The sequence below is a fragment of the Idiotropiscis lumnitzeri genome, chromosome 16, assembly GCF_059441095.1.
Source record: "Idiotropiscis lumnitzeri isolate Australia: NSW breed Sydney's pygmy pipehorse chromosome 16, RoL_Ilum_1.0, whole genome shotgun sequence".
In the NCBI taxonomy this organism is placed as follows: domain Eukaryota; kingdom Metazoa; phylum Chordata; class Actinopteri; order Syngnathiformes; family Syngnathidae; genus Idiotropiscis; species Idiotropiscis lumnitzeri.
In genome coordinates this window covers 9,976,186-10,003,353 of record NC_142406.1, presented here as the reverse complement: position 1 = coordinate 10,003,353, position 27,168 = coordinate 9,976,186, and the positions used below count along the sequence as shown (strand labels likewise).

General features: G+C 42.2%; 1 protein-coding gene and 1 long non-coding RNA gene across 6 annotated transcripts in view; one reads left to right on the top strand and one right to left on the bottom strand.

Annotated features, from left to right (window-relative positions):
- The window catches only part of hivep1 (HIVEP zinc finger 1), a 42,431-nt gene extending 27,195 nt beyond the window's left edge, over nucleotides 1-15,236 (bottom strand). The window contains exons 1-3 of one of the 2 annotated variants that reach the window (XM_088318701.1): nucleotides 14,981-15,058; nucleotides 14,019-14,060; nucleotides 12,930-13,068 (exon numbers count right to left, since the gene is read on the bottom strand). In XM_088318701.1, the coding sequence (XP_088174827.1) occupies nucleotides 12,930-12,969 (40 nt within the window). In that variant the 5' untranslated portion in view covers nucleotides 12,970-13,068; nucleotides 14,019-14,060; nucleotides 14,981-15,058. Of the gene's footprint in view, nucleotides 1-12,929; nucleotides 13,069-14,018; nucleotides 14,061-14,980 lie in introns of both variants that reach the window. The other variant, XM_088318700.1, reaches the window with a different exon arrangement.
- LOC148321308 (uncharacterized) overlaps nucleotides 1-27,168 on the top strand; it is a 93,444-nt gene that overhangs the window by 49,524 nt on the left and 16,752 nt on the right. The window lies entirely within an intron of this gene.

Sequence of the window (27,168 nt, the reverse complement as noted above, 5' to 3'; positions counted from 1 at the left end):
AATTCCTGCAAGCCTCTTGGTAACCTCCCAAACCAGTTTGCTTATCATCTTTTCATCAGTTTTGGAGGGACGTACATTTCCAGGTAGGGCCACTTGATGCCTTGGAAATTCTTTTCCACCCTTCACCCAACTGACTAATTATTATTTCACAAAAAAAACAAACAACATGTGAACATGGGTGTGTAGACTTTTTACAGGCACTGTTCATGAAAATGGATCTCTTTTGGCTACTTCAGTGAATCACTGTGGTGCAAGTTGATTTTCACTGAGCATTTTTCCCAACAATGCTACAAATGCCATTTACAAAATAGCTGAAGCAACACCGGCACGCAGAGCTGGCACTCATCTTATTCATACGGTGCCTGTCGGGGACGCTGACAAAAACCGTGTGGTTCAAAACAATGCCTGGATTTCATTTAACAAGGCACACCTCGAACAGCCCTCAAGTCACACATCAACAAGTCCTGCGTCACTGTTATGTATGCATGCAATGATGCAACTTTTCAACCGTTCTGCTTACTTACGATTAAAATTGAACACGTCAAATATTGCGAGTGTTCTAAATGGTAAACAAACACGCACTGACGCAAAATGCAAGTCTGAGCGTGCATAATGTGTGTCTTACAGCTTACATAAAAACTTGGGTTTAATTGTTGCAGTATGCCAGGGAAGTTCCCTTTTCCATGGCAATCAGCGCAATTAGTTTTATAGGTTAACGGGAGGTGCGCTAGAGGTAATTACGCAATGTCGTCCTGAGCCCATTGCTTTCAAATATTGTTGACAAACATTTAAATGTGTGGGGGCGTTTCTGTCAAGATTTTCCTGGACAAATTGCAACTTTAGCGCTCCCCTCTCATTCGTACCATCTCCCCGCATGGAAACAGCAGCTCAAGGAAGAGATGACCAAAGTTATGCAATTAGACGACGCTCTGCCAGCAGGCGAGCACTCCTTTGCCACAGGTTCTGACTTTTTCCTTCAGTCCACGCATTTGTCTAAAGCTTTCGTTCTAACCCTGCTCACAGTTGTCTCGATTCATCTCTTGGGTCGGGTTTGTGGACCGTGACAATGGTGTCAAAACGATTACGGTTTAAGTGAACAAAACAAGAAAAAAAAGCTGTAATACAAAAGACATGCCAGTAGATGGCAATGTCACTTTCTAAAGATATTCTACACACACCAAGTGCTTGTACTTTCGCATGTTGTCCAAAACCGTCTTTTGAATATCCTTGATCAACAAATGCAAGTTTAGAATTTGAAGCACGGAAGTAATGCAACCGGACAGGAAACGCACAGATTAACGGAAAAGTCTTTGGTTGTGACATTCTCACGTACTTCTTTTAAAATTAGCTTTCCATTCCTATTTTTTTTTTGCACCCATAATGATGCACATAACATGAAAAGATCTAAGGTACCGTCCATCCGTTATGCGAACACTCGTTTGTCAAGATAAGAGGAACGATCAGTTTTCCGTTAAAAACAGCGTTTGCGTAAACAGCCTCTTTGTTTGACATCATTCGCCCACTCTGTTACGCTGCATCCCCTTCATCCGCCCCCTTTCATTCAATCACATGCACTCTTTTTTTTTTTTTTTCTTGGCTGTTGACAGAGGTGGGAGGTTTGTCTTTACACATGGTTGCAGAGCTCCGAGTTGCTTGCACTGTGCCCTCTTTGGGGGTAGGGGGGGGGGGCAACATGTCAGAAATATGACGAAATAATTTAGCTTCAGTTCATACGAGTCGGTTCGGGCGCCGGTCAGATGGTGAAACCTGCAAATAGCAGGCTATCATGCAACCGCAAGACAGCGCAACGAGCCAAGGAATCCAACAAAGAAGAGGAATGTGACAGTAAACAAAAGAGAGAGCGTGGAGAACTGCCATTGGTCTTTTTGTACAGTAGGGTTCAAGTTTTTGAGCGAAAAAAAAAAAAAAAAAAAATCAAGCCGCACTTGCTTAGTGGAAAGGGTGTACTGGATGTTCGGGGTGATCACAAGACCAGACAAGGGGGAAAGAGCACAAGTTTCCCATCGTAAAGACGTCATCAGACAATGCATCACGTTAGCGCACCTGACTGGCCACCATCACTGCTGTCGCCACTACTGAATGGCTAAGGTGACGATTACGCCTCTTGACCCCGCTCTAAATGTACCGCGAGTACGTCTTTAAAATATTGATCCAACCCCACTGACCCCGCTTTGCAATCCTGGTAACTTATGTGCTCTCTGGGGGGGGGGGGTTCCAGTGGTCCAATATCGACCTGCTAGATTCAGCTGGGTCCGGACAACCGACACCGTCCTCACCCCTCCAATCGTTTTCCACTGATACTGACCCTCGAAGGCACGCACACATTCGCTCCCTCCCACTCCTCCACCTCCTCGTTCAGTCAATAACACACCAATCGCACAGACGAAACAACAGATTTCCTTCTGATGGCTGCGAGCCTACACAAAGAGAGAGGAAATAATCACAACAAAGAGTTTGTGAATGAACACGCAGCTGCCTTGAAATGCAATTTTTTTTTTTTCTAAGATCCAGCCTTCTGATATGCAATCGAACCACCGGTACCTGAAAGTCAGTCCCTGTGTAAAGTTCAGCTTCATTAGACCACATCCTACTCTAACCGACTAAGGAAGAGTGTCGGAGAGAATATCAACAAACAACATGCAGATAATGAGGATAAGTTGCAAAAGCAGAGCACACTCATGGCTTGAGCTGAGGGAGGGTCATTTAGTGTTAATAAAAAATGTGACATGGTCATGTCATGGTCGGCAGCCATTTAAAAGGTATCATATTTTAAGTCATTTATTGTCTATTTTCTTCTCCTTCAATTGTCCCTAATTGTGACAGCACATAATTCGATACACATTACTGTAGTTCAATGAAGAGCAAGAGTTATTATTATTATTATTTTTTTTTTAGAATCAATTATTCTTATGCCATCTAATAAAATCGGATAGAAAATAATTTTGCATTATCAAAAACAAAAAGTGCACGTGAGATGCCGACAGTAGATTTGCCCAGTTGGTATCGCCATGCTCTCGTTCCACACGATAATAAGTGTGTGTGGCTATAAAATGTGCAATGAAAAAAATATTGGGCAGGATTTACTCAATTTATTGCATCATGTGGGTGCATAAAATATAATTAGATATTAAAATGGACCATACATTTACTTAAAATGTATCATCTAAATCCAGATGATTTTATTTTGTGCCAGCACCAAATGAAATTAAATGGAATGATCCCAAAGTTAGGACATTTACTCACTTTTTTTTTTTTTTTTTTAATCAGTGTAGTGGCTGCCTGCAATCCATTCAATAATTATGCGTCATACAATCACCTGGTGACTAACAAAACATTTTGAAGCTCTCCACGTTTACTCGGCGCTATCAGATTCTAAAGAATGACAACTTTATTTCATCAGATAACAGCTGTCAGCAGCATAGAAGCGCCATGTATTGTTTTGCTCGCAGGGGCCCAAATACCAAATTACTACTGCAACATAATTGCAGCTGTCGGAAATAGCAGACAAGATGTTAGTGGTACCACCATAAGCTGCTATTGTCTCAACAGTTTTCATATCAACAAAAACACAGCGCACTTTTCCTTCCATCAGACTGAGGGGTGGTGGGGGGGGGGATGCCTCGCTGCAATTTTCTGTAATCATTTCAAACTACTTGTTGTGCTCCGAAATGCGTAACCTTCTTAAAATGTCTCCACTGAGTGCCTTCACACTCCAGAGCTCGCCGAGCGTTTCAAGAGAAGGAAGAAACCAAACGGAAATCTGAGCGTGGCAGCGAAGCATTGTGATGATTTCTCTGCCCAAAAAAATAAAATTGAGGTCTTTGGCATAATTTTTTTGCAGGTTACGTTTTCCAATAAGGCCTGAAAGTTTGTCATGTGACTCTGAAGTAGCACAAACCACACACCCGAGCTCTGATTGGCTCCTGCTCGAGGAATGATGCCAGACAGACATCATACTCAACAGAGACATAGCAAGTGTCAGTGTTGATAAATACAGCCCACAACCTGACCTTAAAGGCAGCACTCGGCAACGGCTTACTTCCCCCCCCCTTACGTCTGCGCACCTGCAGTCAACATCTAGTAGCACAACACCAGTTTCTTCCACTCAAGGTCTCCGGATGTCAGACATGAAAACATTTATTCACTCATTTAGTGCCATTGACGGCTAAAGATGTCAAAGATTTTTTTTTTACTTGACTGGTAGTGAATGAGTTCATAAACTTGATGAATATATGACGAAAGTTTAATGTCTGACTCCCTGCAATTCATTATAAAGTTAAGACTTGCACAAGGGCAAAAATTGTGAAAGGTACCAAAATATATCTTTGTCATGGCTGGCTTCATATAATATAGAAAGGGGGAAAAAAAATCCTCCACTTTCGCACGTTCTTCTCCGTTGAAGTCATTGTCTGTCGTGCTGCTATGACATCATTATTTACATAGCTGACAACGCTACGGCCAGTCCACCTACACGAGCCGCGATGGAAACGAAAACCAGATTAGGGATTACCATACGCAGCCGGATGAATCAATGTATGATGCGAGTGAGAACAGAAAAGATGAACAGCAAGAATTGACCTCTCCCGCTGTGGTTGACAGGATAGAGCGGGAAGAAAGTGTTTTTTCCCGTCTGATCTCAACTGACATGGCCACATTCAGCAATTGTGACAGAGCAGCCTCGGTCAAACCCGAGACCGCACTGCACCGCTCTGTGCCAGCCACCGAGTCTTGAATTGACAATATTGTTGTTGCCTCCATGAGCGTTCTCCCTCAAATTCTCCGACAACATGAGCTGGTTTTGGTCTCTTGTCGCAACACATCATCAAAAGAGTCAAAATTTCCGCCGTTGCACGCGCTTCAGTGTGCACACCTCAAATATTCACCACATTTTAATGCGCTATTAATGCTACACTTGCCTGGAAATCATTTTAGTTCATTGCACTTCTCCCCAAAACGCCTCGTCTTTTAAACCCTCGCTCTCGTCTCCCTGACTCGTAGGAGGTTCCAGCAGTAGGACACAAGGAACAGCACCTGCAGCCCGAGACTCATGCTGCTCTGTTTCCCTGGCAACCCCTTCATTGGGCTTTGCTTGTGCAAGCCATTAAGCAATGCCAGCTCTGTACACACACACACACACACAAAAGCACCCCCACACAATCACCCTTTTAAGGGTTTCCGGCGCCAGCTTTACTGTTTTTTTTATTTTTTTTTATTTGAGCAGTTTGAAACTTTTTTTTTTTTTTTTTACCTCAAGCCAGCTCACCTCACATAAACCCCTCAATCATACAAAAAAATGACCCCCTGTATCCTGCAGCAAAGTTTCTCTGCAAATGACATACAGTACAAACACAAGTGTATCCGCGCTCTCCACCCACTCGATGTGTCACGCACACATCTCCAAATAATGCGACATCCAGTCCCAGCGTCGCACCGCGGGGAGATTTTCTTCCACTACTCTCGGCCCCTTTGCTGACGTCAGCGCGGACAAATCCTGTTTGGCTCCCGACTCGATTTTCCCCTCATCATTCCAACTCTTACGCCAGCGCTCACCTTTCCGAGTTGCCAACATCAATGCGGCTCAACTGAATTTCCAGGAAGTGGCTCTCCAGGCGGGAGCAGCTCACCTGGGGAGGGAGAAGGAGCGTGCGTGTGCAAACTCAGGCAATATGAGGCTAACAAGAATGAGAAGGTCACTGTTCGTTAGCTCCAATTTGACTCGGCTCGCCTTGAGCCCTTCACTAATGCTTCACTTTGAAAAGTTTAAGCCTAATAATTTGACTGACTGGGTTGCAGTGCTTTGTTACTCACCCACGAGGAAGTCAAGGACACACACATGCGCTCTCGCACATACACAAACACTGACCTGACATGTCATCTCACTACATTCATGCCAAAGAGGAAAAACTGACTCGTCTTCAATAATGACTTTGTTTTCAAACGCAACAATGAGTTGGAGCACAACTTATCACACACCGGGAACACACATGCAAGATCTTATAAGCACGAGCAGGAATGCGGTTTGGCTTTGGTATTATTATTAGTCACTAGAGTTCAATAAATAAACATAGTTCAAGTTTGTGCAAAGGAAACTTGGAAGGCGCAGGATAATTTCAATAGTGACAGAGCTAGAACTTAACTCATTTAATCCCAGAAATTTTCATTCGAGGAAACCCCTCAATTCCAGCGTTTTTCTGGATTTTGAGTCATTTTGCGAGGCCAACATTGTGTTTTAATGCTATAAAAACACCGAGCTATGACGCAAAAAAAAAAAATGGCTAAGACGTATAAATACGTCTTTGGGAGGTGGGGACTATGTTTTTGAAAACGTATATCTTATGGATTGAATGAGTTAAAAGAAATTGTAGGTTGCATTATAAGCAGACACATTGAAACATAATATTGGTATTTGGACGTTGCTGGTTTTATCTGAAGCAACGTGTGGTACACAAAAAAAAATATTATTAGTCCTGGCAATACAATTAAATATAAGGTTGACCGCAGAGCAGTCAACATGATGATAAAAATGAGAGCAAACCGTTGTTTCTTTTGGGCACAAAAATGTTGTGGCTGGTAGGTAGGCACAAATAGTAACTCAAGCTTAGAAAGAAAACTTGCTGGGCGGATTCAAAATATGAGCCAAGTGGAGAAGTGACAAATTGGTTTCCTCGAAACCAGATGTCACCAGGTGTTAGGGAGGTTCTCTCGTTCACCTGGATTGCAAAGTTGCCCTCGGGGCTGGTGCGTAACACCCATTTACAAATCACAATTAATCGACTAAAAAAATAAAAAAAGAGACAAAAACATTTGATCTGAAGCTATTCCGCAACAATAATTCCCTCAATTTAAAATAGATGACCTTCAGTCACAGCGGAAAATACTTGCTCGGCTTCATGTACTCAAAAGCACGGCCATCGAAATTCCCGCCCGCCTGCCTCTTCGCTCCGCGTCTCTGTCAAAGCGAAAGCTTTCGTGAGGTTATACCTCCGCTCATAGCAGACTTCCCCAAACTCGTTTCTGCCTGTCTGTTGTAGTTACTGTTGCTAAAACCCAGGTTTATTCCTGCCTCTGGGAGAGAACTTCCCTTTGTGTGATTCTCGCTCCATTCACACACTGTAATTTGAAGGGCCCGTACGGAAACACTGGTTTGGCGGCCTGAGCATGACACAACATGTAAAAATCCATTCCACAAAGCCAGGGCTGTTAACTCTTTCTCTTCCCTTGCTCAGACCATTTACATAAGCCAAATGTTTGTTTACTTACTAGAATGACCTGACTTGTTGAGTTAAAAAAAAAAAAAAAAAAAAGATTGCAGATTAAAGTTTGCCTCATCAGAATCAATGCATGACACAGAGAAAAAGCAGGCTGACCTTCTTTGAGGGGTTAAAGGACACTTATCGCTCCAAACAGCAAAATGTCACGCCATCTTCATGTTGTAGAGAAAAGCTCTGATTAATGGAGGTTAAAGTTGTTGGATTTGAGTGAACAAAATCTTTGGAAAAACTGAAGTTCTTTCGATCATGTGGATGCCTTCAAGGTACAATTACAATAAATTAATTAAAATAAAGACTGCCCTCAACAATAAGGATTAATAGGAAAGCAAAATTATTTATTGTATCTTTTTTATATTTTAGACTGGTAGCCTTTTTTTGGCGGGCTCAGCTGAGCCATAAGGACTTGCGAGCAATAAATGAATAAAATGGCAACTAAGTTGCGGGAGAGTTGCTCGTCTGCTTCCCGTCTATCATCACTCCTTAAACAAGGCACATCAGGATAAGTGAGAAAAAAAATATTATTTGGTGATCATTGTGTGGTGAACTTTTTTTTTATACTTGCATGACAATTAAGAACTTTATAAAGACGCCATTTTAAAGGCCTGCGCCCTTAAAAAAGGTTTTATGATGTTGACAATTTCACCCTAATTATTTCTAATAATAAAAACATTTCTATAAAAAAAAAAAGGGGCTGTGTTCAACCTCAGACTTTCCACCGCATTTAGCTATGGTCAGCAAAAAGTTAATCATTAACAGCAAAAGTTATTGAAAGTTACCGAGCCAGAACCTTACGGATGAACATCTGCAGTTTTCAATATAGAGGCAACTACGGAAAGCATTCATCGCAATCCGATCGGTAAAGTTAAACACAATTTCTTGACATGAATATTCTTGAGCATCTTCAGCGTCTCTGTGCGTTTTGGCTTTACAGGGTGAACATTTTCCACCTTGTTAAATACAGCCCCTTTCACAGCAGTTGCTGAGCATTCATCACGCAGCATGCTCCCTGCTTAAACTGGTGCCGGACCTGTTGGGCTAGACGAGCTTTTTATACGACAAGCGGAATGCACAGTTCGTTCCATAAACAATTCAGGGCACTTGAGCGGGAGACAAAAAAAACTAAACATTGCACAGACGTGCGACAAACACCCCGGAGTTGCTCTTTAACGTTAAAAGCGGTATCAAGGAAGTGAAAATTAAATTCTGCCTCCACTTGAAAATTCTGTAAAAATGTGACGAAATAATTTAATTAATCAACACTTGCTCCATAAGAATAAATAAATAAATAAATCATCAAAAGCACAATCAGTTCGGTTCACCTGCCGCCAAGTTTCGCGACGACAACTTTGCGGAATGAAAGGAGCATTCAATTACTCCTCTTCAGCAGGTCTGGGGGGAAAAAAAACAACAAAAAAAAAAATAATAAAACACAGACCACCCAGGCTGACCTGAACCACATCCCCACCGGCATTTGGGTCACATGCTTAAGTCAGAATGTGACCAGAGGTGTCTGCTTTTTTAGAATCACATCCCCAAAACTGACTTCACATGGAATCCTTTGTCGACTACACTGCCTACTTTTAATCAACAATTACGGCGGGAGCTTGCAGTTGTGTAAAACTTTGCCGCATCATACTGAGAGGTGTAATACAATGCGAGAGATATTTTTTTTTCATTTTTGCTAACCACACTATTAAAAACACCTCTCAGTACGATGCTGCCTAGCTGTAATCCACCGCAAACTACAATCACAACAATAAAGATTTTTATGGCCGTTTAAATCGTTGCCAGACAGGCCAAGAAATATCGAGCGTTGCGACATGCAGCACAAAGCATATTCAGATCCACGCATGCTAATGCGAATTCGAGCAATCTTCAATCTCTTCCCGAAAAAGCACAATTTTTTATTATTTTTTTTAAATGCCAGCAGCACAATTTTGCAGAGTTTGTCACCGTAAATGAACTGGAATTTGGCTAAAGTGTTTGTTGCGTTCATTTTTGGGAAACACTTATTTCACCCACTTAATGTTTGCCTGCCAGCCATGAGCTAAGTGTCGCTGCTAATGTCCATAGAGAGAGAAAGAGAGATATTCCGTTTGAGGGGGAGAAACCACTGGGTGTTTGGCTTGAGCTGCTTAGAGACCAGCTGTTTGACAAAAGTAAACACAAGAAGGGGGGGGGTGTGCAGGAGTTCCGAAATTTCTGCATTGTTACCCGCAAAGTACGTCATAGAGGAAAAATACACACGGGAGGGAACATGGTTCACATTTAGTTGCTGTGAAAGTGGACGCTTTGTTACATCTGCAATTCTTTTAAATGGTCAAATGCAAATTTGGTGGGAAATCATTAAAAAAAAAAAAAAATGCACTGTGTTGTTTTCACTAAAATGACTTAGACTGACTCACTCTAAAAAACAGTTCACAAGACTTCTGTATCAGAATAAACATAACTATTGTGCCTGAATTTCTAAACAGTCAGCGCTGAGGCATATCATTATCATCAAAATAAATGAATAGAAAATAAAAACAAAATAATAAAACCCCTATTTGTCCTGAACAATTGTGAAACTGCCCCCTTGCTATTCCTCCCAGTTGATCTTTGTATTGTTCAGCTGCTCCATGAATGAATCGCGCAACTCGCTGCTGATTCTAAATGATTCCTCTGTCGCCCGTGGCTCGGATTTTCCTTCCTTAGGAAAGAAAAACGAGCGTAAGAATGCACAGTCAAACTCGGCGGACAATCCCCCCCCCCCCCCTTGCTGGTGTTTACAGTGTGTGATCGTTTATTATGATTGGGTCCGAAATACAGCCAGGAATGCTCTGCTAAAGTAACCAGAGGATTAAACAAAAACAACAGACACAATGTTCCATCCAATCTGCCAGTTGTGCACGGGTCACTAACTCAAAGTGCATGATCGACGCAAATCTTGCGCAGGACTAATGGCCTGCTACCTCAATGTCAACAAATGAATGAAAAATTCCGCATTGATATATGAAGGGCCACAAATTCGAATGACTTTTGTTTATGTTTGTGTGCATCTCACTCTGAAGACAAGGAGAGCAACGATGCACTGTGTGTTTAAACCAAGCGCTTCTTCGATTGGAATTTGTTCGATTGTTTGCCTGGACATCAACAGTGTTCATTCCAACAACCAGTGCCAGTTTCCAGATTCTTGTCTGAAACGGGGGGATTCAAACATTACCGCAGCAGACAGCACGTTTCCCACAATAGACCTTTTTTTTATTTTTTTATCTATCAAATACATTTTTATTATTTACTCCTACTCTGATTTGCTTCCCGTTGGTTCACTTGTCAGATTGCAATTCACAACTACCCCTAAACAAAATGCACACGAGCCAAAAGATACCGTCGAATGAAACGAAAAAGAGCAACTATTGCATAACTTTTGCAGAGATGCAGATCGGGCGGCAGATCGGTCCCAAATGGGAAAAGAGGTTTCATAAGACGATTACGTTTCATATAAGTGCAACGTTAATTTATGTGGTCTGGACGATTGCAACCCCCGTGGTTTATGAAACCACTTACCAGCCCTCAGACACAGCAGGACTTGTCCTATAACTAGGAACGGGCATGCTCACTCAGTGGCGGAACAACCATCAGTATCCTGAAAGTCGGGGCTGCTGAGACGCAGCGGGAGGCAGCGGTTTATACATATGTGGAAAAAGCGCGTGAGAGATGCTCCGCACAAAAGCGCGAGAAATTCAGGTCACTTTTAGTTGCATGTGGTGTACTAAATTGCAAAATGAATGCGGAGTATTTTTTTTTGTTGTTGTTTTTAACTCATTTACTGCCATTGACGGCTAAAGACGTCAAAGATCCATTTTTTTTTTTTTTTTTACTCGGCTGGTAGTGAATGAGTTAATCTCAAACCCTTATATGGAAATGTTACAAATGGCGCCTTGTTGTAATTAGAAATGGCCTTACAGTTCTATCTAATTTGTACAGTGACGCCCGAGAGTTGGTTCTTATATTGGTCAGTTTGTTCTTCAAACATGGGGACAGAATCATGTGACGGCTATCGTGGGAGTGTGAGAAGGAGAGTTTCCGGGAAAAGACATTTTCCACAGATGAGTTTACGCATGTGACAGCGTGCTTCCCATTAGCATTTCCCGCTTAATGAAGGTAAGGCCTCAAATGGAGCCCCGGGAAGCAAATGGAAGCCTGCGATGCAAATTAAAAAAGAAGTAGCAGCAAGAAAGAGAAAGAAAACATGTCTCCGATCAGGATTAGATGGGGAGGAAGTAAACATGGGCGTTGCCTGTGCATTGTTGGGTTGCCACCACACATCTTCAGTTACACTACATTGACATTGCTGACTAAAACAACGACACAAAATAAAATGGATAACAGAATAAAACCTATTGTTGACTTTCTAAATCTCGCCGTTCCATCTTGATCAAATTACCGCCAAGGAAACATCGCTCCAAGACCAGATGAATCACCACCAAAAGCAAAAATTACAAGACACTGCGGCAGCTGCAGTGCCACCGCCTCCCTCGTTAGAAACACAGGATAAGCTGACATTAAAACAACATCAAGTGCAAGTTGACTGCCAATTCCTTTGTCTTGTGTCGTCCTACGTCATTATTTCCATTGTTGAACCAAATGTCTGTTCATATAACAAATCAACAAGAGGCGCTCAGAGGCATTGGGAAATTTGCCGCGCCGATCAACTGTTGGGGAACGGCGACGATGCATACTTTCACACCCAGCGTGTAACGCTACGAATTCCCAGATCTGTGAACGGCAAACGTCTGTTGACACACGAATCTGTCAGTTCACAACATAACACACGAGCCCTTTCAGCCAATGGGTGGCGAGACGCTGAGGCGTCCATATGCTCCATCAGACCTCGCTTTGGTGTACGAAGCTGATGCTGCCGCAGGCTGTCGCGTGGCGTTATCAGATTCACATCCTTACATTGTTACATAACAATAAGAACCAGAAGGGTGTGGACCTGAAGACAGTGACATCTCATTTAAGCATCGCACTAAAGTCAAGAAGAAGCAGAGTGTTGCTGATGTTTGTTTTAACTCGCTGTAATTCCGTCTGAATACAGTAAAAGGGAACAGAGTACCAGACAAAAATTCAAGCAAAGGGGGAGAGCAATTCCACAAAGGGCAGATGTGCAAACCACAAGTCCACCAAGCCGTGCCATTAAAAACAACTTTAAGTGACGCCAATGTCAAAAGTCCATCCAAAGCTCAAAAATATAAAGAGGTGACAAAATGTAGACCCTCCCCCCTAAGAGATTTTTTTTTAAAGCGCTTAGTGTTTATTTTCATAGCCTCTTTCCCTTATATAATCTATTACACTCTTACATAATACGGTGTACTATTTTAAAGCAAAATAGTACAGTTAGATTCATTTTCATTTCATCACCAGTCCGTGTGAGGTTGCTTGGGAATTGTAGTACCACTTTTTCCAAGAATAATAAACATTTTGATGGACACCACCAGGCTTATATTTAGAAATACCCTGCATTACATAATCAAATACATAAAGATCATTTTAATAAATTAAGATTAATTAACCGGTCAGATTGAAGTGCACAGTAATTTCATGTATGCTGCTCCACGAGAAGCCTTTCTGACATTCCCAACGGCGCAAACTCACCTTTTAGATTTTTGGGGTTGTTCTGCTTAGTACGCGGCATCTTTCCCTCCTCAGTTCACAAGTGCATCATGGGAAAACTGGGCGCTACTGTCGGACCTTGAGAGGAGTTGCGACCTGCGGCGGAGTCGTTTGCATACATCTAGAACAACAAAACACACACACTTACAAGTCAGAATGAGTTTAGCAGAAAGGCCACACTAAGCTGGCTTTGTATTCTGTCACTTGGCAGCTGTGTGCTAGTCTCGGACAGAGCTGCTGATTGAGGTTCATCAGCAAACAGGTGCCCTGCGTCTCAGAGGTCCTCTGTGGTAGGGTGCAGTGTCGCGTGGGCCACGGTCACGCGGAGGCGCGAGTATACCACCTCGCATCCGCGGAAAACGCAACCTGCTCCTCTGACTTTTTGGGGGCGAAAAAAAAAAAAAAAGCCTGTTTGGTTTGACATGTGGGTTGCTGCTCGCCACTGATGAAAGATGCGAACAATAAAAGCTCTATGTGCACTAGCGACGAACGCTCAGGGTGACTCAGAGGACAACCGTCATCACATGTGTGGCCCCGTTTTAAGTTCACAGTATAAATGAGCAATACAACTTGAACACATTGGAAAATTAAGTTACGTAAAAAGGGTAAGGTTTCATCCATGGAAAAACAACGGATTAAAAAACAAGACAAGAGATTCCATGCAAATTTATGTTAAGCGCACAGAGCAGCAAAATGGGTTGCAATGCATGCCTGCGTAAGGAAAAGCAAAAAAAAATGAAGATATCACATTGTCAAAAAAATAACAACAATAAATGGCATGTTGCCGCTTTCTCTCCTTTGCATCATTCCTACCAAGTCCAGCTGAGACATATCAAGACCTGCATGTTGCAGTGAGCAGTGCTTTAGGAACCATCCTTTGTTTGCCCTCCGCCGTATTACATAACACTTACTACAAGTGGATGCTTATTCTCCATACACTTGCTACATGTGGCGCTAGAGCAATGACATCATCGGATGAGAACAGCACTGTCGGCTGCATCATCTGCCTGCATACAGCCACGTTTATTTACAAGTGCCACCAGCATGCATGACACACGACGAGCCTCTCACCTGGACGCACTCTTGGGATTCTCCAGAGCAGGTTCGACGACGCTGACGAGGCGGAGGAGAGAGACGTGCACGCCTGTTAGTCAGTCTGTCTGTCTGTCTGCAAGCCCGTCTTACACTCTCTCCCTCCTGCGTGCGTGCGCGTGATGTTTGAGGAAACACCCCGATGCTAACCCGAGAAAATTCACCATCAGAGCTGCAAAGCCCGAATACTTGTGTTTGGAAAACACCTGACTATTGAGACATTTCTACGCACTCGCGTGGACCCATCAGATCCATTATGTAAAATAAGGGCACGCAATTGTGCGCACTGCGATGGATGAGCGTGCGCGTCAATTTGGAAACGATCCACGTTTCAAGGGGAGTTGAGCAAAACTGTTTAGCATTTTTTTTTTCTTTTTGCCAAATCCAGCATGGGATGAGGCGAGCCAAGGCGATGCATGGGGAAAACGCGTATTTTGTTGCAACACGTGAACGCCCTGCAAGAGAGGGAGGAGCCAGGGAAAACCCCTCGCTGTCGCTGCAACAGCTAAATGGAACACTTCCCTTCAGACAACAAAACCACGATGCGCATTGCACGTTTAGCACAACATCGATATAGGCAGCCCCGCACATGCACGCAGATAAGAAAAAATAGCGAAGAGCTTACCTACAATAATGCAAAAAGGCGATCGAACACAATGAAGCGTTAAGTTGCTGCCACGCGCCAGTAAATTACACTCGTCGTGTCGTCCGGGACTATCGCTTCCACGTGAACTTTTATGTAGGTGACACGCATGACGAGACCACGAACGAAAGCCGCTTTCAAAGAGTAAAGCGACCTGTAACACGAGAGTAGAAACCCACCCGGCCAGCGTCCCTCACGGGTGGGGGGGAAACACGCGCAGGAAAACAAAACAAGCACATCCAGAGTTGGTTTATTTATCCTCTCGGGAGTTGTTTAGCTAATGAGACTTGGAACGTACCTTTAAAGCGACGAAAAAGGTTGCACAGCTCCGAATTTCTGCCTTCACCTTCTCCCTCACTTTCTATTGCAGGAAACAGACAGGCCCACTGACGTCACCGGGGGTCCCTTCTCCGCCTCCCAGCCACGGGGTGTCCTCCGGAGCCAGCGGGAGGTTCGCGACGGCCGCAGCGCCCGTGACTTCAGCTCACTCGCCCAAGCTAATACTCAGCTATGTTTCTTATCTGTCTTAAATGAGGAGAAAGACAAAAAACGTTCCACATGAGTCATCGAACCGCGTGTATATAGTCCAAGTGTGGCACCACAGTGACATGTCGTTGCGCGTACACCCCCTTGGCGGAGCCTCTTCCTCTCTCTCCTCGGCGCATAGTTTAGGATTGACGGTTTTCCCGGAGGTTCCTTGTTGTCAGGTCACGTTGTGCCCCTCCGCCACCACCGCCCGGGCTTTCCCATGCACTAACCCGCAGCAGGGAAACAACAGCGGGCCTTTCTGCCTGCTTTGCCTGGAGGGAGCTGCATGTAGTCGCTCGCAAACGAGCACTCGCGTTCAATAATCGCGTCAGTGATGAAAGAAAAGAAATTAGCAGCGTTTCGCCCGGGTTGTCTAGGTGTGCTTCCGCCATTTGCTGACTATATGCAAAGGCATGACATCGAACTAGTGCCTTTGGTAGATGTTCTAAAGTCAACATTTGGGCCGTTTGTAATTTTAGGATTTTTAAGTCAACATGATAATTTGTAAAAAAAAGTAAATAAATAACTAAAAAATATATAAACGAATAGACAGACAGACAGACAGACACTCCTCCATAAATATTGACACCCCTGGTGTGTTAAAAACCTTCAAATTAATGCAATCTTTATTGCAGAAATATACTCGCCTCCCATGGCCTTCTCAGTCCCCAGACCTCAACCCCATTGAAAACCAGTGGAGTGAGCAAAAGAGGACAGTGCAGCTGAAGAGGACCCATTTGTCACATTCAAACCAGTGGGCAATTTAGAGTCTTCAATTAATCTAAAATACATATTTTGGGGATGTGCCAAGATTTAAAGGGTGGCAGATGTGCATGAATCTAAACCTCTTAATCCTGACCTTTTAGACGCGACACAGCCACATCCAGACATTCTAGACTCCTAATTGACCGAGCAAACTGTGAGGACATGCACACTCTACCTCATCCACCCCAAATCGAACGAGAGTCCAGTCCAGGATTAAACACTGAACCTCTGTGCCTCCCCACTTGTGCATCATGACGTAATGTTTTTATTTTCATCCGCTGCCCGTATTCCTTGCTTTTTGCCCACCATGAGTTGGCCCGGCTATGACACATCACAGAAGCATAAAGGTCAAGCTATTTTTTACGGAACAGTAGGGGCTTCTTGTGAAACGGGGGTATATATCGTAAATATGTTGTTTTCATCACAGCGGCACAGACGCACACTGCAACGGGAAAAAGAGTGGCTTGTTTGTTTGTTTTTTTTGTATCAAAACACTTTTGATGATTCAAGTGAAGAAGGTTGGGCGACATTATGAGACAATGTTAAAATTAAGATTTAAGACTTTTCTTTTTTTCATATATATTTTACGCCTAAGAAATGCAAACGCAAAGCAGTAAGGCATTACCATTAATAAGTGATTGTGTGACAGCCACCCACTGTCGCATTACAGGCTTCCTGCAGACTGCAGAGTGGGACTCCTGGCTCACTTTGCACTTTATGACTCACCTGCTCGAGCTACGGCGACTCGAAATAACTCATTTGAATGGAGAAACTTTTTTATTTTTATTTTGCAAGCGTCGGAACAAGGCTGTCTTTGTACTCTGACACCAAAACATGGATGCTGTTTTTTTTTTAATTATTATTATGTAAGTCCTAATGAGGGACCGTCAATGACTATGCATGTGACTCGGCCTACCTCAAATGCGATCAAATATAATCATCGACGATGACAACGGTCGTTGCAGAGGTTTGTCAGTTCTGACAAATGTGTTCTTTTTTTTTCCCCCGCCCCCACCCTCATGCTGACTGCACGCCCACATCATAACGGAGATGGTTTTATCATTTACAGCGCTTCAAGAAAAGCACTACAAGAGGGGATAGAAGAGTGCAATATGTCATGTAAAACCCCAATTTTGGAATACGATAACACATTTAAGTTGGGCTTGTGCATTAACATCTGTGAAGAGAGTCTTTTAGCATGATTACAACTATTTTAACAAAACTTGTCCGATGTGATTTTTAATAGCATTTTGACAGGAACATTTTTAATACATTCCAAAAATGATTGTGGTTCTAGTGTTGGATAACTGCACTCCCTCTACTGAGATTCTTTAAAAGTACAAAACAATAGGTCGACGCCAGACAAATAACAGCACCGCAAGCTACAACCACAAAAGTTTTGGAAGTTTTCTACACACAGCAGTGTTTGACGAGAGAGGTCGCAATGTAAATCAAATGCAATTTATTTGAAAAATGTTGGCATTGCTCTTTGAGAGTCACTTTTTTCTCCTTGGGATAATTATTTTTAAATTAAGAGTTTGAAGACATGTTGTGGGTAAAAATTTTTTTTTTTCCTAAACTCTTATTTTGTGCCGCAAATCTGCCAAGTAAAAGATGTCGGGCGGTTCACATATTTTCCTCATTTCCCAGCGTCAAATTTCGGAAAATATTTTCTTGACCCAAAAACTCCCAAACTTGATTAAGCCTGTTGTCAGTGCAGTAAAATATCTTTGGCGTGAAGTCATTCCAAAGACGGGGACTTTCGATGATGCACCACAGTGTGTGAATGACAGTCATGCTAATAATATCCTGAAGAACGTAAGCACAGCTGCCCAGCGGAACAAACAGCCTCTTGTGCGGAGGGAAGGCACTTGTGATCATGTATGAAATGTTCCTTACAGCGCTGGTACGGACAGTTTTTTTTTTTTTTTTTTTTTAAATGAATCAAAAATGGATTGAAAGTAACCACGCAAAGACAGCACTCAAAAGGCAAGACTCGTGTCCTATAGTCGGCATTTGATGCTGCAGTGTTCATAGTGGAGTTCGTTTTTTTTTTTTTTTTTTTTAAATCTGTATGTTTCCTAAAGGAATCAGTCCTCGCAAAAAAAAAAAAAAATCTGATTATTATTGCGGATTTGTCAGGCGACGTCTACTGTATTTAGTGGAATTAATATTCATAAAGAATCATATATATATATATATATATATATATATATATATATATATAATATTATTGATGAGAACAAACTGAGAGCCAATTTTTTTTTTTTGTTTCCATCCATGCTGTGTGGAACACGTTGCAGGATGCCTTGTTTTCACAACACCATATGATGTTACATAACTGAGGCTGTTGCCATGGTAATGCTCAGACTCCGCCCCCGAATCAACCCCTTAAACACACACACACATTTGATGCTTGGGCATCACTCAGTACATTCCACAACAACGCGAGTTTATAGAAAGGAAACGAATATTGCAAACTGTTCACAGTAAAAAAAAAATGATTAAGAAATTGCGTTGGAGCATACTGGCAAATACATTTAAGGAGCAATGCAATTTGGATTTGCTTAAATGAGATGGTCTTGGTTGAACGGAAAAACTGCCTCAACAAAATCGACAAATAAAAGACCTGGCTCTCGTAAAGAACATTACGATTGTGCAAATCTCCGGTTTAACGCTGAAAGCGACTCAATCCAAATGCCCGTAAGAGCATCTTCAGCTATTGTGTCGTACTTTATGTGGAATTTGAGGTTGAAAGAGTGGAGCAGAAATGGAAGCACTATAATGACTACACCAAGTGGAAGAATCAAGTGCATGCCCAACAAAGAAAATCACTTTTCCCCAATGCCAACCTTAAATGCAGCATTTCTCGGAAAAATGGAGCTGAGGTAATCACATTTTACCAGAGTGGTTCATTTCAGACATTCAAAGTATGCTTTTAGGAAAAAAAAAAATCTAGTCCCTTTCTTTCAGTGTCCCCAGTTGACCCACATGCATCCATTTGTGTTCTATGGTGCGTGGCCTCATCAGCTTCACGGATGAGCTGGAGTCTAACACCGGGGATCACCTTTGGGTTGGTCACCAGCCAATTAATTGCGGGATGCATTTAAAAAAAAAAAAACATTCACACGTAGGAGACTAAACAGAGCCTAAAATAAACATTTTTGAAGTGTGATCTGATTTCCTAATCAAGAACATCTCGAGGTGGACAAGCTGCAGTTTAACCAAATAAAGCATCACATTCGACTTTGTTGCCATTTGGTGAATGAACGGGTGTCCATAAATGCATATGAGAGGCGAAACTTTGATGATATCCCATCATCGTCATCACAGAATGGGACCAAGGACGCGGGACAAGAGGATGGAATTCTGGCTCTTGGTTTTATTTTGCTTTTTTTTTTTAGGAGCAGCCTGATCGAGTGTCAACATTTCCAGTGATGTGACCACAGGGAGGAAAATTCCTCCCGTTGGGAAGGCCTGGCTTTGCTAATAAGGGAAAATGCTTATGTGACAAGAGCCCGTTGGCACGCCATTTTGAGATGAGTGGAAGGAGTAAAAAGGACATCGAGAGAGAGAGAGAGAGAGAGAAAGAGAGAGAGAGATTTTAATATACTGAAGCGCTTGCGTTGGATGTTATTAGATTTTGAGGTCGGGTGTACCCAACGAAGCATCCAGAGAGTTTAAACACAGCCCATTAAGTGTTTTAATGCAAAGTCTTCATGAAAGTATCAACTCTTTCTGCTTGTTTACACTTTAAATGCCTGGAAAAAAAACATTTGCAGCAAAGGGGCAAAAAACACGAGGAAAAATCCCGTCAGCGGCATTGTTTCTGCTTTAAGACCTTCAAGTGGAAAAAGTAAAAAGGAGGAGGGAAGCGAGAAAAGAAAAGAAAAGAAAAAAAAAACTGAAAAATACCGTATTAGTCGGGGAGTAGAGGAGAGGAGGAGTCGGAAGCAGCTCCCCTGGTGCTTCATCCATCAGCTGATTTATGAGTTACACGCAGCACTTAATAACCTTCTCTTGTCCCCGTGTGCTCAGGCTCTGGGGAATATCATGGCAGTGCACAGCCCGAGGCTGAGAAGAGAGAGACCAGAGGCCAGCCTGCAGAAGATGCCGCCAGGACCAAATGCATACCATTACATGTCTCCGTGTGCATGGCGCACTGCTCTTGCATGCTGCAAAACAAACACAAATAATTGAGTTGTTTCATTATTCATGGTGCTTGTTGACTTGACCATCACATCTGCGTTGATTATGCACATCATTTGTGTGTAAGTAACAGCATTGCAGAGCTTGAAAGAACCATAAGGAAACGATTGAAACCGTTTCCCCTTAAAAAATACACATTACCGACATTGTCCATTTTTTGTACATTTACACACTATGGGAATGTTTGGAATTGGATGTCAATGCAAATTAATTATTCTAAACACGTTTGCGCCCCCCGTGGACAGGGCGATGCACCTGCCGTAGAATTGTTCTCTTCCATAGAATTAATTGCCTCCCTGAGAAACATACTAGGGCGGTTGAAATCTTTGTGAGTTCAACCGATACACGCTAATTTGTTGCTGCACTCTGGAGGTCCTCATTCGACATTGATTCTCGATACAGTTGGTGATTCACAGCTCGTGCTGTTATTTGTAGGAGAGCATATTACAGATAACCGAAGATACAATTGATTAATATTAATTACTTTGCCACCAAATTTCTGCTGCCGACATTGCTCCATTAATGCAACCAGTGCATGTTTGACGTCAATTCAAAGTTAGGGCACCACTCCCATCATGTCATCTTCCAACAGCTCAGTGCTCAACAAACCTCACACTTCCCCACTTCACCAAACAGATTTAACACGCAAGACACTCCAGAGTTGCAATGGAAATCCCACCCCAAAATATTAAGCGATGCATTTGAGGGGGGGGGGGTTTGCTGTGGTACAAGACCTTCCCATGAGTTCAGTCCCACGTCCATGAATTATACATGCCTCGCGTCACACCTCCCACGCAAGCTTATGTAATGTCATCCACGCGTGTGGAAGCGTATGCATGTACGCGTGTCTACGTGGATTTATTTATAACCAGACTGGGATTGCGGGAAGGGTGACTCATTCTGTTTGCTCTTTATTTTTACCCCACTATCTTGCCGCCCACACACACATCCTATCTCTGGGTAAGAAAAAAAAAAATGCATGACTTTCTCCGACGCGAAAAGTTGGTTTACGAGTTGCGATGATGCTTAATCGGGATACTCTTCATCTATGCGTCGATCAACGAGTCCAAGTGGGCCACCAATCGTGCCTCACAGTTAAAAGTGCAGTCCTCTTTTGCCTTTTTTTTACTTGTGCAGTGCAATGTCATAAAATACACAGATATGCTTGTTCCTTATTAAATCTTCACAACTGCAACACTTTGAGTTTGCCAGTTTTCTTGTTGCGGTTGCAAGGCAGAATTTACCATATTTTGACGAACAAGTCTTCTTGTTAATGTTAAAACGATGCGAAATGCCATTGAGTGGCTAACGGATATTAGCATGCTTTGTGAGAACAACGGAGGGCCATGTCTTTCTCTTCTTACTTTTTAATGGCGCTGCAAGTTGGTCGCAGCGTTTCGGTGGTTACAACACCGAAGGCTTGGCTACAAATTCAGCCTTGCCGGCTCACTGTAAAAAAAAAAGAAAAAAAAAAAAAAAAAGGGGTTTTTAATTTTATATATTTTTTTAAACTTATTAACTCATTAAAAATGATTAGCAACAAAAGCTGCAATGTAGCCAGAGCGCAAATGATGAACCGCTATTTGGGCAGGTAACACAGTAATAAGCGTTATTACATAACGCTACACCCGACTTCAACGCTCTTCAGTGCTCAGCAACCTGTGGACTCTGCCCGCCATCGTTGTCACATTCTCGCTCGCTACAACTTAGCTAAGTGTTAGGCAACATTTGGGAAAAGGTCACCACCGCCAGCCAGTAGACTGAAAGTAATGGCTGAGATGAAAGTGCCCATATCCATCACCTGGTTCACTGAAAGCCGCGGGACGGCTGCCGGTGCTCAAATGAGCGGCGACGTCTCAGCGGTGGCTTGTTAGCGCCACAGACCCCGGTGTACTCCATCAAAATGTCAGGGCCCAGGCAGGGCAGGAACGCAGAGATCGGGGGCCGCCGGGTCTGCAGGGGGGGGGGCCTAATAGAGAGCAGTCCTTGTCTCCCCCGTTTTGAAAAAAGGCCAACGTGCCTTTCTGTAGCATTTAGCCTGACATCCAAGCGTTATATAACTGTTCCGGCGTAGTATGTCGAGTTTTGACGTGTTCACTGTGAATCCATTATTGATGAACAAGAAGCTTTTTTTTTTTTTTTATATCACAACTCATCTGGATCAAGAAAGCCCCAGACGCCTCACAGTTACAACTGACACAAACATATTACATAAGAGCGCGGCAGAGTGCACAGACGAGGAAATCCTTTGGACCTGCGACTTTAATGTAGTCCTCAACTCTCTGAATGCGCCGGCGTGATGCTATCTCAGCTCCGACACAAGGCCAGTCTTATCACTCCAATGTTAAAATGTGTCTGCACCACCCTCTGTGACTTAGATCGAAGATTCTTATCGCAGAATCGTGGTACTTTCATCCCTTGAAAGGGAAATGGAAGCGTCGTTTCAGCAGGAGGGGAACAAAGCGAAAAGCAATTCATTCCAGAGACAAAGGACATTTTCTCCAGCGTTTTTACCAAAGTTTCACAAGTCGAGACTCAAAGTTAACGCGCAAGCGATCAGGATTTACAGAACTTTTTGGTTATCAACAGTAGTTATGTATCACCCCTGTAAAAGTCTGCCTCGGCTACACAACGCAAAGCATCCACGGTCATTTAACATGTACCAAAAAAAAAGAAATTTTTATGATCTAATGAAACAATTAAATTTTTCTTCATGAGAAAAAAAAAATACACGGAGCTAATTAAGTTAATGCACATTTAAGTCTGCGCCTGACTGGTCAAATCTAGATTAAAAATAAACAATTCCAAAAGAAACTTATTGCATGTCTTTGCTAGGGGCCAACATCACAATATTGATTTTATTTTTTTTTTTTTATATTGTCCCCCTAATAATTAAAATTGAGAATTTGCTAATGAATTTAGTAAGTCTTAAATAACCATGAAATAAATAAATAATAATGAATCTTCAAATTAACATTTAAGTACAATACAAAACATGAGCATGTAAGACACATAAAACACTCATCTTCACTCGTTCACAGCAAGCTATTAAGAATTCCATATAAGAATGATCAAAATAATTACCTGAAAGTGACGGATAAACATCATTTTCACCCTGCTTCCGTTCACATCTGTTGGCTTAGATGGCTGAGTTTTTCATTGCAGCAGCAAATCATTCATCCTGTCGAAGGGGATCAAGTGGTCCTCATCTACCTCCGGTTTCCTTTTTTTCCCCCTCAGGTCCAATATAATGTTCTTTGCATCCATAACAAACCACTTTTTCTTCACCGGAGCAGGTGACACTTGACAGCCTGTTGATAGATAGAAGCCCATTTTTTTTTTTTTGTCAATGACACTCCAGTGGAAAGACTTCAATTTTTATTTGAAGAGGGCATTGTTTGTTGAGTGGTTCACATTGCTGACTTCCATGCTGCCGGCATGAGATCAGTTCTCACAGCACTGATCAGATAAGTGTCTTGTGATCAACTGGAAACCACCCAGGGTGGACTGGAATCCCACCGTGACCCTAAACACAAAGCATTTCAGAAAATGATAGGAAATATGCATGAGTTCTTACTGACACCGACTCCTTGTCAAACCACATAGTTTGCTCTAAATTCGATTTAAACATCAGCAAGCCACCACTTTTATCTCCAGATTATCCAGTTTGTGTCAGTTTTGTGCAGCTACAGATGAGAGCAGGCCATGACACCCACGGTGCCTCAGGTGAATATCAGACTAATGTCTCGATTTAGAAGAGATCATCAACTGCTTGCAACGGATATTGACTGTCAAAGTGAGTGATGGCGTCTCTGTCCTATACTTGCTGCAGGCTGAATCGCTGTGGGGCTCCTCGCTCTGGGTGGGCAGCCAGCAGCCTCAGCGAGAGGGGATGCTGCCCTCTTGTGGCCATTATGGAGAACAACAACACGTTAAGACACCAGTCTCAGTCATACACTTTAACGATGTAATTGTTGGGATAAATTAACCTTGTTGTTCTCTTTGTGTGCTATGATATGATGTCGATTATCATTCTGGCTAATCATGTTTTTTCCCACAATACAAAAACATTAATGCTTGGCTGTTACCTTGGACTAAATAACATTATGAAGTCTTTTAATTAAACAATCGCAGTTAAACAAAAGCCACAGGAGCGTCATATCATGCAACTGTGCCACAAACTGATACAGTTATACTCACACTTTTTGTCGACATTTTCTGATGTTGGTCTCATGTGTGTCTGCACGCGATTGCAACTCGTTAGTCAATGATGAGGGAGGAACTTTGTTTGGTTGCCAGAATATTTTCATTGTTAGTTCAAAGTACGGCGTTGTCTTTTTAAAACAATAGAGGACAGCACAAAGGTTATTTATTTACGAACAGTATTTATATTTTGATATGAAGAAATACAGGCATAAAAGCACGAAAAGCTAATCTGCTTGTGCTCTAGTTGTAAATAAAAGTACACGCAAATAGCTTATAAACTACTGCAGAAATGCATTAAACGGCAACTCAAAGGAAGTCAAATAAAAAAAGTTTACAATAATATGTTCTATGCAGCCCCATTATTCTTAACACAGCATTCATCTTAACGTTGTTTGTGGGATATGAATTGAGCAGCAATATCCAACCCTTTTTGTTTATGTTTTAATCCATTTCCGGGGGCGGCCATTTTGCCACGCCCTGTCGACTGAAAATGACATCAGTGTTGTCCAGGTAGCGACCAATCACGGCCCAGCATGCGAACGCGACTAGAAACAAGTTTAGAGTATTCACCTAAAATTTATATAAGCAAGAGATTTCTTTTAAAGAAATATATTAATGTGAACTGTAGCTTTTGTGCCCTAAAACTGTTGTTCATTTATTTTGACACTGTCCATCTGTTAATTTGTTATGACAGAAAATGTGTGTTTTTATTCTCAATAATATTGAAAGAGATGTCAGGATCGGTTGGAAAAATTGATTTTTTAAAATAGCGTGGGAAAAAGAAATGCATATTATCCGATGAATCTAATGGGCTAATGCTAAAATATCACATTGATTATTGTTAAGTCCCTGGAAGAAATCCAGGCTTTTTTTTTAATAACACATTTAAACAGTCCATCAATTCTATTAAGTTCTAACAAAAGGCTCTGAAAACAATGAAGATTTTCTGTAATTCAAAGGTGTTTATATAAACAATTTCCGCCCCGAACATGTTACATAACCTTTTTGTATCTCTCTTTTCCTCATTTTATTTATCTTTTTATGCACCCTTTGACTGTTATCTTGACTGATTGTTTTATTTTATTTTACTAATGTTTGTATAATTTGCAATTGGAAAAAAAAATTAATTTTTTACTTGACTTCCCACTTTAATTACACAATACAAGTCAGCCCACCATATCGTTTTCACGCTCAAGCAAATATTTTTTTGTCTTCCTGACTTTTCTTCCTAAAATCTGTCCCAAAATTGTGAATTAAATTTTCCCTATATTTGTCAGGTTTCCACTATATCCAAAACACCACGGCAAACATGATTCAATCAGTCTGAAAAATCTCAATAGACCAACATTGTCTGATCTAAATATGGAGCAATGAAAACCAGGGTCATGTTTGGCCTTCATTTGATCGCCCATCTCCGCCTTTACTCAGATTTCATTGTGTTGTTGTCACTGCGGGAAAACATGTAGGATATTCCAGCCCGGGAGGTCGGGACGGAGGTTTGCTCCCAAAGTAAACGCAGACACCGAGATCAGAGTGATGTCCAGACAGCCGGCGCTGCTCTGACAGCGGGCCGACCGGTCTCGTGGACTGTTTGTGCTCTTTATATACTGTACATGTTGAGTGACTGGAATCAAACCACAGAGCACAAAGGCAAGGTCAATAATGTGAAGTGATCTGCTGGGTCAAAAGACTTGGCTTGCTTCCAGTCATTGTTGAAGCTTTTTTATTTTTTGTTATTTATTTTATTTTAAACGAGGCATGCAGTCCCCTCGTCTGCACTCACGCTAAACTATTGAGTATTTCCTGCGGCGGAAACAATAAGACAATAGCAGCGAGTGGCCCAGCGGTCAGCAAGAGGGGGCGATATCATCAAGCTTCTTTACTTTATAATTTCAATTTGCAAAGCAGCAGAGAAATGTTAAGGTGATGTAAAAGCCAAGTGTTGCGGCTATAAAAATAAAGCTTGACACGAGTGACAACCGTAGGGAAAAAGTGACATGATGCCGAGTTGACGTTATCTCGTGTTGATATACTGCGGACCCTCGAAGGTGGAACATAAACCGTTGTGGGATGCTGGTCAAACTCCAATTTGGTCAGATTACAAAACATTTTTTCCCTGCCTGGAAAAAAAATCTGCTCTGAACTCAAACTGTCGCATTTTTTAAAACCTTTAGAAAATGTTTTAACAGTCCAAACAAGTGTCAACCGAAGGTCACTTCTGTTATTAGTCAAATATGGAAGCAACAAAACATGCAATAAAGTGAATTAAAATCGCATTTGTTGGCATTCCTACTTGTCACATATGCATTAGAAAATTAGCATGTTTTTGCCCAACCGAGATCTTTTGAAACATTTCCAGTCCACATATAGCATCCATTGTGCAGCTTTTCTCACTCACTGATTATTAAACTTTTGTTTGAATGGAAGCCAGACGGCAAAAGACCAAAATACCAACTTGTTGATTTAAAGTCCATTGCATTTATTGAACCCCCCGCCAGCTTCTGGGCGCTATAATGTCATCACGTCGCATTGCGGAAGGTTTGGATGTCTAACAAAGAAAAAAAAAAAAAAATTGCATCCTGTCTGAGAAGGTACACCCCACTGCTGGAATAGCAACAAAATGTCAAAAGTTACGATCCAAAAACAATCGCGTGCTGTTGGGGATTGTGTTTCCTTCAGCCATGGAGTCTGGGGTGCAGTCAAAATGTTTAGGGCGGTGATTGGCAAAGACAGACTGACAGGCAGGAGCTCAAGGAGCAAATACCATCGGCGGGCATT